Raw genomic sequence first — 12,416 nt, forward strand, 5'->3', positions numbered from 1 at the left:
AGGGCCTCCGAGCCATCGGGATGCGGTGCTCCCCATCTCAGCCCCACACGCGGAACTGAGAAGCGGATGTGGAGTCTGGGAAGGTTTCCGAGATGTTCTTTTTCCCTTTCCTTCCTCATTAAAGCTCCAGAACTGAGACAGCCCCCAGGCACAGCGTTGTTTCCTGCAGAGGTGGCAGCAGCGGGTGGTGACGGCAGCATCCCTCCCTTTCACTGCAGAAGGCCCCTGCGAGTGCCCCAGCCCTTGGCCTCTGCCGTGGAAGAAAGACCATGTGAGGAGCGTCATCCCACTCGCCACTGCAGCAGGATCGTGGCTGTTCGCAGGAGGGGCAGGAACTAAGCGAGTTGTGAACATCCCACCTACCAACGGGAACAGAGCTTCCCTGAAGGCCGGAGAAGCAGCAGGTGGGCCACGAAATACCTTCCCCACCCTGCCTGGCTGCTTCCCACTGCCCAGCACGATCTCTTCCTCATGAAGGAAAGCCTTTTCTTTGTCTAAGCATTAGGCACAACAGCCAGAAGAGGTTCCAGGCTGCCTGGCCTCTTGGCTGCGTCCGTACCAGAGGCAGACGGAGCGCCACAACACGACTGAACCAACCCCAAAGAGGTGAAGCCATCTTCTGATGATCAAACACACCAATTCCCCTTTCCTTCCTGTGACCTCTGACACCGCAGCTTCACCTTGAAGAGCTGTTAAGAGGAAAACAGAAACGTGGATGTTGAGAGAAAGGTTGGGAGAAGAGAATGCTCCAGCAGAATGAATCTTCTGTCTAGGCCTCCACGTCTCCTTTGAGTTGTAAGAGCACCATCTTGTGTTTGAACACACTGTGGGCTGTGCCCGCTCTGGGGTGTCCATCCCAGCCAGAAGCAGCTCAGCACAAGAACGCTCCACATCACTTCTCATCAGCTCCCTCCTCACCATCACTTCACAGTGTTTTGTAAAGCAGCCACACCAAATTCTCCTGCTCGGGTTTGTAATCTCAAAAGAGCTTTTCAAGAAGTTAACTACAATCACGCAAAATTGCAACGAGTCCCGACGGCCACACCACAAACAGGGGCACAGCTCGAGGCCCAAAGGCCCTCTTCAAAGCTGCTTTTACAGCAGAGTTAAGGAGCATTTGAGCAGCCACCATGATGTTAAATAACTTCCACAGACTGCTGCTCAAACAGCTTTCAATTAGACTGCAGGATAACAAAAAAGGAGGCGATGGCAAAAAGAATTCCTCATTTAGGTTTGCCATCGCATTGTAGATCAAAGAAAACGACAGCAATCTCAGTAAGTCTGAGGATTAATTTCCACCGAACAAGTACTTTCCAACCAAAGGCATTCACTGAAACATTTTCACTTGTTGTATTAACTAACATTTCACATGTTCCAATTTGAATTTCTCTTTATAGGAGACCAACACAGCTGAGATAACGCATAAAAATCTGCCACAGAAGTTGCGAGCGCGTTTCCCATCATCTCAGTTCATAGCTGAAGGGCATTTTATAACGGCACAAAATTTCAGGGTCTGAACATCTGTAACACCTTAACCGAGATGACAATTCCACCAGCGCTTCTCTCCTAATACAGACTCTGGAAAACCAAACCCTTCACCCACACTCACAGAGCAGAAGCGCTGCCGGGACAGCTGAAACATCTCCAGAGCAAAGCCCACGATGCTGCTTCCTACTCGAGACGCACACACTGAGCACAGCGCAACGACGGGACATGCGTGAACGGACACGGCCAGAGACGGAACACTGCCGAGGAGAGGGAAGTTTGTCAATACGTCCTGGAGAGGCATAAATCTTGTAAGAAAATTCCAGTAAATGAGAGAAAAAAAGATATATTTTTAAGCACCGAGACACTGGAATTTCCAGCTGGTAGAACCCTGGGAACAGGACACTTAGCATTTACTGAACCATGGTTAATTCCTATGTTTGCATGCACAAATATGAAGGATTGGCGTGCTGGGCGTACTCAAAACCAACATCCTTACGTTGGCCGCCAGCACTGCTGGAGAAGCATGTGAGCAACGTATGGTTTAAGGTTTGCACAAGGAAAGTCAGGCCGCGATGGTGGCCCCGGCCCACAGGGTTGGCGCCTCCCTGGCACGAGGAGCAGCACCCCAACCCGTTCCAAGAGCTAACCAAATACCATTGGTGGCTCAGACACCCGTCACAGACTAATCCCGATAAACTGATGGAAGTAATGTGGTCAAAAAGGGGCAGATTAAGAGGAGGGAACCCAAAGCTGGCGCTCACCGAGGGTTCCATTCCTCCAGCACAGAGAACTCTCCTGTCACCCCGTCCCCACTCCTCTGCCCCACACACAGAGGCACTTGAGCTTCGATGAATCTTCGGGAAGCTGCTAAGAACACTTGAAGAACAAATTCCAGCACGAATATGGTGAAGTCGATCTCCCCTGGGTGCTCGTCCCATGAATCGGTGGTCTGTGGGCCACGCGAGAGGTGAGGACAGCGCGGCATTGTCTGGGAGCCAGCGGCTTGTCCTCAAGGTTTCTGTGCACATCCAGGACAGCAGCATGACACCAGTTGTGTCATATATATATTTGAGTTGTGACTCAAATATATTCCTGCCTGTGCTTATTGCAGCGACTTTTCGCTGCTAGTGGGAAATACTCAGTTATTACGCTTTCTGGTAGCATCAAAACCCTTTGAATTTAAGGAGACTACAAAAAACACACCGATCCGATGCATGTTTCATATACATATTTATATATATTTCATGTACAAAGTTACATTCTGAACCCCATGGATTCAATAATAGAAATAAATACTGAAATAACTACACTGCTATCTGAGCTTTCCCGCTCACAGAAAAGAAGCCTCAAGTTTTAACAGACAGCAAGTTTAACGCTGTAGTATCCATCTCGGATTACAGAGGCAAGTAAAATTCAGCGTAAAGTGTCCAACAGACAAAACCTCCAAAAATTACAGACCATAAAATGTTTAAAATATATGCTTAAAAGATTGAGCAATGTGCATCAACAAAATTAATAAAGGAAACTTAATCTTGTTAGAGGGCGGGAGACACATTTAGTGTATAGAAAAATGCTTTGAGGTGCAACATAGGGCATTACAATATGGCATAACCCTGTTAGAAAAAGGAAAAAAACATTTCATTTCCCTACAGAACTGTGTTTGAGTTTACCGTGTCTCGTTTTCGAGAGCAGGGCCTTCACAAGACCCCGTCTCAACAGGGCCACTTACAAGAGTGCTAAGTCAGGTTTAATCCTTTGGTAACTTTTATAATACTCACATGGAAATAAATATTCAGTTACACAGCATTTTAAAAGACACACATTCTTTAGAACAGTTAGTATAATAAAACAGGTTTAACATTTGTTTGTTACTAAGGCAGCCTATGATAAAGTGTCTACGCTCTGCCAGCTCTATCTGATCCAACGCAGGAAGACCTTTACAAGAAATGGACAATGCAGCAGCTTATACAACGCATTTCACCTCTGCCATGCAAACACCCTTACCCAGGCAAGTAATGTGCTGCATATTTTGTGCTCGAAATGTTTCCAAACTATTAAACAAGCTGTAGCTATCGAGAGATTAGCTCCTATTTATACGATGCTTCAATTGCATGAGTGTATGCGTAAAGACATTCTTGAGATGGGTTTGTAGGAGTGTATTGTCACCCCAGTGCCGGGGGTTTCACGTGCTGTGTTCACCAACGCGACCCCAAGCAGAAGTTAGAAGCCCCAGTGCACTGCGGCGACAACAGGCACCCGTTCAACCGACTGGACCTTCGGACAGGGGAGAGAGTTTTAAAATGAGAAATACAGAGAAGTGCACATGCCTTTTATCCACACCCACAGTGGTATGCAGCTCACCGACCATCTGCTTCCAAACGCTTCCACTTTGGGACAGAAACAATCGCTCTCTGAAGATTTTGCAAAGGTTGGCCCACGGAGGTGACAAAAATGGCACGGTGGACCAGATACATTTGGCAAAGGAGCAGGTACACACTTGCCAGATTGAACTGCTCTGATAGCAGGAAAGCCGTCCAGAGAAAACAGCTCATCGCTAAGTACAAATAAAAAGTTATATAAGAACCAAAGAACAGAATTGTGCGCTTTTTTTTTCTGAGAACATGAGAATGTGACAATCAAGCAGTGAGTAAGAGCTTTGGAGACGGTGTTTTCCAAAGAGAAAAACAAATGAATTGAAGAAGACGGCCGGAGAAGCAATGAAACTGCACCACTCACAGTGAAGGTTCTGCACAACAGTAAAAGTTTAGACAGCATTTTTCCTAGGCATCCAATTCCATAAGTTAATTCAGGTGTGCTCCAGGTTCAGCACGCGTGTCTCTAAGTTTTAAATGGGTCTTTGAGTGTTTAGTCAGTTAACTTTTTGTATTGGTATAACTTTTAAAAAGCTCCCAGACTTTATCTTTAAGCCAAAGTACTTTAAGAGTGACTTTAAAGATGAATTTGGAAAGCAAATTATGAACAACATGCTCTCATCACTTTTGGCATTCTGAAGAGAAAAATACTACCAAGATATTAGACATCTTTAATAAGGATTTTTTACTACATAGTTCATGTCCTAAATACATATTTACGAGAGGAACAGCTGTGTACAAAATATGTTGCTTAAAAAGTATTTATACATAGAAATCTAACCAATAGACCTGAATGGAGTTTTTTCTGGTTTATCAGCTATGATATGCATTTGAAAAAGCTGCCTAAATATATATTTACACAATAGACCTCAGCTAAATGTGTTCATTTAAAAAATTAAGAAAATATATAAACACATGTTCGCCTGATAGACCAGAACTGCTCCTATTGCATAAAAATGTTTAGGCAGTTTTAAAAAAGTGTTTCTATATTTACTCCTCTGAAACTGTTCCGTTCTCTCACATCATCGAGTTTCTAAATTCCTCTGCTAACCCGAACAGAACAGTCCCAGCCTTTTGGGGGAACACGCTGGATGTTTATTTAAACCCCTCAGAACTTTTCCTTTCCAGAGTCTAAATGAAAGAACAAATCTGGAGTTTAAAGTATTCTGAAGTACAGAAGGCATGACGAGTTTAACTTAGGTCTGATACTGATGTAGGAAATTCAATGTAAAAGGAAGACAGTCTTCAACTCACACTTATGGTTAAAAAAATAGACGGTGAGTAGACAGAATGTCAGCCCAGTATTAGAGTCTCCTGACTTTCATCCATTTACTCAATCTTAGTGTTACCTGCTAGCGTTGTTGCTAAACTTTTTATTTTTACTAAATCGGGGTAAGCAACTACAAAAAATACATTTTGTACCTAATGATCTGGCACTAAAGTTCCTTTACAATCTCACTTGGGCAGAACGCGTTTTTCCTGTACACTCTCAGTCTTTTCTCATGCTCTAATCAAGGTCTTTAACCTTCACACGTGTAGTGCCTCATGAGTCTGACCAGCTAGGCAGAGAAGATCATTCTAGTGCTTAGGACGTAAGGAGTTAAGACATGAAAAGAACAAAACATCCCCTGTTCAAGAATTTTACAGTTACCTTCAAAATGTAACCGTCCTAAGAATACCCTTCGGAAACAGAGCTGTTTCATGTCAGGGAAATGGGAGACCACTATGCTGAAAACCGTTCATTATTGAGGGCAGCAGTTCTCAAACTTTAAGGTTCAATAGTGAAAACACATAATTTTATTTAAATAACGTCATCTTAATTGCTATACAATCCTCTCTTCCCCCCAGAAAGTCTGATCAATGTAACAAATTAAACCGTGTATGCTATGTAAATAAGATTTTCCAGGTTGGAAAACAGAAGCTGAAATTTACAGTTTCCTCCAGCCCTCATAGAATATTCGGATGACTCCTTGCAATCCATCTTATAATTTGTCAATTTTTTACTACTCTGGGAACAACTTTGCTGTTTTACTCAATGCATTCTACAGTGAAATGAAGCTCAGTTGGAATAAAGCCGAACTCAAGTGAGACTACCAAAGAAGTGAACTACGTTAGAGCGCTGTGGCACAGTAAACCTGATGTCTCGGTTGCTCACTACGGTGTGCACACCAGTTTGGAGAAAGATCTCATGTCATTGCACCGTTCCATGTAGCACGGGTGCAGTAAAACAGCACAAGCTAATTCCTGTATAGTCAAAGGTATGACAGATCTGCAATAGAAAGTTAAACAGCAAAGAAATGCTTCAACATCGTGTAGTGAAACAGGTTTCACAAAATAAAAAAACATGCAGAAGCGCTTTTTTTCGCCTTTTTTTGTTTTTTTTTTTTTTGCTTTTTTAAGGTCTCCGGCTGCATCCTACAGGCTCACTCACTGCCACACATCACTTGCCACACTATCAAGTGACTCCTCTCAGCTTTGGCTACAGAAGGTTCAAGTTGTAGAGCTTCTCCAAGGAGTTCAGATTCTCCGCCTTCATCACCTGAAAAACAACAGCTTTGATTGAGGCAGACAAAAAAGACAGCATTAACATCAAATGCAGCGAGACAAGTGACATTTCGGTTTACAAGAAAAACACCATAAAAGACAGCAGTTGCTATATGCTCGTATAAAAGCATGTTCAATATTGAATGTATACATCGCAAACCAAAAGTCTGTGGGTACTATTTCAGAGCCTACTATCCTGATGGTCATATTCTTCACTTCTAGCCCCCAAAATTAACTGAGGCTTTCTAAGTATCCATATTCTACACATGTCATTACCTGTAACTCTTTAAGGCAGAGAAACAACCACCCAATTTGCAAATTTTAGTACCTCCCTGGCAGAAACGGAGATGGTTCTGCTATAGCAAAGGCCACTAACAAATACAGAGACGACATAAAGCGCCCTGGCAATCAGAGCAGTAACAGAGTGCAAGGGAGATAACGCAACATTCGTGTCCAAGATGAACCTTTCCCCTTCTTTACTCTTGTTCGAGTCACCCTAGTTCGTCACAATCCCACAGCACTGACAGCCTCAAGCCTTTTCTCCGTTACTTTTCAATGAGGAGAGCAGTGCTGAGACTGCCGGCACTCCCGGTGATATGAGCTGACTCGGATCAGAGGTGACAGACAAACCACTAAGGAAAAGTGCACGTAAAAAGCAATAAACATCAATGCCGTCTTGTGGTACAGATGAACATCGGTTCAATCAGATGAGATAGGAACCGACCTACAGCTTGAGGAAGGTTTCAAGTCTGGATTTGGCTGTTTTTCTGAGGAATCTAAACACAGAGTAGCCTACACGAGCTCTTGAGCCACTTCTGTTGCACTGATGCAGCACTAGCTGAGCTAACGCAACTACAGCACTGATGATGCTTAAGTTCACGGCTGTGCATTACGCCACAAGGACAGCAAAAGGCACTTGCGGTATGTGGCTACACCAGCTTGCTTGGCCTAAGTGCAGAGTTTTTAATACTCCCTACAGCGCAGCACAGGATTGCGTCGGGTCCTGCCTCCTGCGTAGCTCCGCTGCGGTTACCAGAGGAGCATGTGTGTCACTGACTAGAGAAATGACAGAATTTGGGCTGGCCTTCATTGCTTTGACTTTGTAGTGGCTTTTGTGGGGTTTGTCCTGTTGTTTGGTTGGTTTTGGAAAAAAAAAAACTACAGACAGACTTAGGCAAAAGATCAAAAACAGGACCAGGAGCTGTGACTCCTTTCTATGCACTTTCTGTCAAGGTCTCCAGCTGCAGGTTCTGAGCACAGAACCACAACCACTCTCTTTTTGTTGTATTTGCCCCCAAAGCTTTAATGAAACAAATAAGTTTACACAAGAAATCTTTCAAGAAATCTTTTACGGGCTAAATCCTACAGAAGCACTATCCAAGAAAAGCAGGAATCAAGATAAGAAGGGCAGGCAGTAACTACTTTTCCCCTTTTCACTCAAAAATGATTGAACTGTAGCTTGAGTGTTCTTCATGTAACACATGACTGGTTTTGGAGTCAGTCTGTGTATTTCAGGAACTAAGGCCATGTTTTGCAGCAGTTTGAGACAGACAAACCTGCCAAAGAGACTGAAAGCATGAGCAGGAAAGTGGTACACAACTACAAAGCAGATTTCAAATAAAACTTTTTACAGTCATCACAGAGATGATGGTTTGTTTGCAGGACAAGAGTAAGCTGAGAGGGAGGTGTGTGAGGGAGAATAAAGGCACTTCTATCCTTGCCCTCACTTTAAGTAAAGACTGTATGTTCTAACTGACCACATGAACGCACTCTGCAATCACAACAGAAGCTACTGTACGGTTAATGATTCTATATTCCAACGACCTTTCAGCATGAAGAGGTTACAACTGATTTTAACCTCAGTTTTCTTACCCATTCTGAAGTCAATATATCCTTCTCCACCACTTATCACCAACATCGATTTTAAGGGACTCTGGTTGAGGGATTCTTGGGCTGGTTTATCAGCTGTTAGCTCTGTTCCACCACTGCTTTGTGGGCAAACCACCTGACCTGGATTAAAAACAGAACACATATTTATGCTACATCCCACAGAATAACACCACCTGTACGTGGTCACTGGATTAAATGCTTAATGCCTAGAAACAGTCAACTTTGGATTCGAGCATCTCTTCAGCGAGGGACACAAAGCTAGCTTTGCTCCCATTTCACCTCTCTAAAGATATGAAGGATCTGTTCAGGTCAGTTCAAAGGAAACCGGAGAATTAAATGCCTCTCTATAGATTTCACAGCACGGATGTGCAGATCTAGAGACCCACATTGAAACAGACTGAAAGGCTTTCAGACACAACTAAAAGGACTCCGTGCACGTCAGCCCATCAAGCAAACTTCTGTCATTTCCTTCCAGTACGTGAGGTGCACACAAGCACTTGAGAGGGAATTCAGCGAGCCCCGCAGCTTTTAGGAGGCTCTTAGCTTTCTCAGCTGAGAGCCTTTCCTTTCGGGGCTTCTCATCCTTCCTGCAGGATGTCAGACTCAAACTGGACCTCACAGCAATTAGCAGCTGACTGCCTTCTTCATAGGCAAATAATTCAGTTACCACAGCACCCTGGAAGCAAAGCACTTGGTGACCAAGCCCTTTTCCTCCCATTAAACAATACTGCACTTAGGAATCAGACAAGTCTTGTAAATAACACATAATAAATGGTTTCTGAATATATGATTTCATACTCTGGCTATCTTTGCCTACATACTATGTTTAACTAGGCAAACGAGGGTGAAAAAGAAACTTCATTTGAAGAATTATAATTAAACTCTCACCAGGTACTGCAACAAAGAATTTAACAGCATCACGGTGCCCGTGGAAGCAAAGCTGTGCATGTGCCATTGAACAATACGGGATGAATGTTCCTGGAGTCACTTTGTCACTGTTTTCATCACCATATACACGAATTACACTCCCTGGACGGTTTCCGGAGCCTGCTGCTGCTTTATTAGCTGTAGAAAGAACAAGAGTGTTTGCTACTTGAAAATACAACTTGCAGAAACGGTTATTTGTTAAGAAACCTTATGGTATCGTCTAAAAGCTAAAGCCAACTTAGATAAAAATGAAACAGGAGGGCAGCAATGCCAATTCAAGACAGAGCTGGAAAGAAAAAAGGTTGCATGCTTCGTTATTTTAAGTACATCAGAAAATGGAGCAGGATTCTTATTAGTCTAGCATAAACACCAGATTTTAATATCCTACTTTTGGAAGTATATAATTTGTAAAAGGACTATCTTTCACAGAAAATTAAGTACCTCTGATATGTTTCAGTATGAGCAAATTCAATGTACTTAAACACATAATTAAAGACAGTTTCATTCCAACTAATCACAGGGTATCCCCTTGCCAGCACAAATTCTCTAAAAATAGCCACCTGCGGGCACGAAGGAGCGACCCTGTTGTAATTCTACATCTAGTTTTTACTGAGAAGGTTTTAAATCCATTAAAACAGAGAAGTACTCATGCTAGACATACAAGCCATCTCCATTCCAAGGACTATCAAAGTAGTGAAAGAAACAGTGATTTGTAACAAGACAGTAAATGATGTGGATTAATGACAAAGTTATAAGATGTGGTATCACATTGGCTGGAAGAAAAACAAAGTCTGTATGAAAGTTCAGCTGCAACACAGGATGATGTACTAAACTGCTGAGCAGACTGGTGGCCATTTAGCAAACATAAAACTGCTGCAATGCAGTAACTGCAAGTGGAAAAACATTTAGGAACATACAAAGGGTAAATCTATAAGGAGTGGGAAACAGCCTCGAAGTGGCTATTAGAAGCCTGAAAATAGATTTTTGTTCAGGATCTGCACTTACCCCTCAGCCCCAGTAAACGTCCCTGGTGGAGGATTACAGCTAAAGTGAGAAAGGAGGAAAGGGGAAATGGATAGGTATGACAGTAGAGGAGAAGGATTAATGAGAACCCACCACTTTTATCTTGGCTTTTGATAAGGTAGAGCTTAAAATTTTAGCTCCTAAAACCAGTAAATATCTAATTATAGGAGAATCAATAAAAAGTCACAAAGAACAGCATCTTGTTATAAACGTTTCAGTACAAAATGGATAACGTAAGCATTGCCACTTTTATGTGCTTTAGCACTATAAATTTTATTATTGATTAGCAACGTTTCCCCTTTCTCTCTTTCCTTGGCAGGAAGCTACCAAAATAATACAGAACTCATGTTTTCACATGCTCTTTGGAAACCTCATCTGCAGATCTCAAAGATGCCCAGATATTGTGACCCAGGGAACTCAGCTATGCGATTGCTTATGCAAGGATGCAACTGTGTTTGAAAACCAGGACTATCAGTAACAAGGGTTCTCAAGCCCACTGCCAGGCTACCCACAAACTGTCATTGTGATCCATGAATAACTAACGAAACTGAAATTAAACTGAAGAGCTATAAGTGGGATTTTTTCATGTTCACTACTGTTTCAAAATAAACTCTTCTGGAAGCATTAAATTAAGCTTGACGCAAATTAAGAACAATATTTTTTGAAAGCATGATTTAAACCATTTCAAGTTCATGAGAGGAAGTCTGTTCTTCCTTAGAACATTCATGCAATGCAAAAAAAGACATTTATTGAATGGATGGACAATGTAATGGCACAGTATGAGAAACAACGCATGTATGTGCTGTGCAACAAAGGAGATACAACATGAAGAGTTGTTACTATTCAAATACCCTAAAATTCCACCTGTCAGGCTACACTGCTTTCTTGAGAACTACACTGCAACTAGTACTATCAAAAGTCTGTTTTGTTTTCTCACACGCCTGTGTTTTACCAGTAGTTTCAGGCATAAGCGTTGGGGGGGGGGGGGTAAGAGGGGAGGGGGTGTATGCTTTTTAAATGCTATAAATTTACACAGATTCTGCCCAAGCTTTGCCTATTTAAGATTGATTTTGCCCTTGAACTTGCCTGTTCCCTTCTCCTGAGGTTCAGTCACCCATGTCTGAACGCTTCCTCTCCCACCCCCAAGGCAGTTTCAGCCCGACAGGAGTTTGGGGTCTGTTATTAAGCAGACACCTGGATCACCATCATTGGAATTTCACCTAGTGTCCTCTCAGTAGAAGGTGTTTACAACCCCTGTAACTCCGAACACGTCCTTTAAAGCAGGTGATACTACTGCTGTTCCAGTCCTTTATACCAGCTTTGAGGCAGATTCTCAAGAACTAAAGCCAATTGATTTGTATTAGCAACAATACAAACTCACTTCAATCAAACAAAAACCTACTTTCAATCATATGACAATCAAAAAAACCCATTCATTAGAAAACCAAAGCCATCTCTCACAAGCAATAAACTTCTATAAATGCTGCTACTTCTCTTAACACCTCTAAGGCTTCAAAGCATCTCTTTCATTCAAGCCACAACCACTCTGCTCAAACAAGTGTGGGAGATTTTGGAGATGGGCTTTTGTGCTCAGAGTAATTGGTACCACGTACACAGATCAGGTGATAAGCATCGCACAGGCCCAATCTGTTACAAACCTGAAAGATTCAGCCCTGGCAGTAAAGCTTTCTATCCATTAGCAAGCATCTGAATGGCGTTTAATATTCTCTTTTTGTCTCTACAGCATAGTGCACAGTGCTATTCATTTATTTTTTTACTTACTTTCTGTTAATGGAATGGAGATGATGACACCATTTCCTGTTCCTACCCATAAACGATTACAAGACACCATAAGAGCTGTGATTCTCACAAATGAGAATCCCAGTTTACCAGTACCTAAAAACAAAAGATGCTTTTCATCAAAAATTATGAGCAAGAATAACTTCAGTTCCATAACAGAGAATCTTAACTCGAACTCCCAAACCACGCGGACAAGTAATTCCCTCCCACTTCAATCAGAAACAAGGCAGAGGAGTACATTTATGTTGTAAAGACAACCTAGGAGGCTAAAACTCTCTCAATTAAGTTGTGAGCCATTACAGAAAGGGACTATAACATGAACTGTGAGAAAGCACAAAAGGTAACAGCTCTGTAACGCTGCACAGTAAAATC

General features: G+C 42.5%; 1 protein-coding gene across 4 annotated transcripts in view; it reads right to left on the minus strand.

Annotated features, from left to right (window-relative positions):
• Positions 1–2,701: 2,701 nt before the first annotated feature.
• Positions 2,702–12,416, minus strand: part of SPAG9 (sperm associated antigen 9) — a 58,730-nt gene continuing 49,015 nt past the window's right edge. For 2 of the 4 annotated variants that reach the window (XM_054083501.1, XM_009563934.2), the window contains 5 exons: positions 12,027–12,140; positions 10,227–10,265; positions 9,183–9,359; positions 8,277–8,414; positions 2,702–6,399 (listed from right to left, as the gene is read on the minus strand). In XM_054083501.1, coding sequence (XP_053939476.1) covers positions 6,284–6,399; positions 8,277–8,414; positions 9,183–9,359; positions 10,227–10,265; positions 12,027–12,140 — 584 coding nt within the window. In that variant the 3' untranslated portion in view covers positions 2,702–6,283. The remainder of the gene's footprint in view (positions 6,400–8,276; positions 8,415–9,182; positions 9,360–10,226; positions 10,266–12,026; positions 12,141–12,416) is intronic. The other 2 variants (XM_054083502.1, XM_009563935.2) reach the window with 1 other exon arrangement.

The sequence above is a fragment of the Cuculus canorus genome, chromosome 18 (assembly GCF_017976375.1).
Source record: "Cuculus canorus isolate bCucCan1 chromosome 18, bCucCan1.pri, whole genome shotgun sequence".
Taxonomy (NCBI): Eukaryota; Metazoa; Chordata; class Aves; order Cuculiformes; family Cuculidae; genus Cuculus; species Cuculus canorus.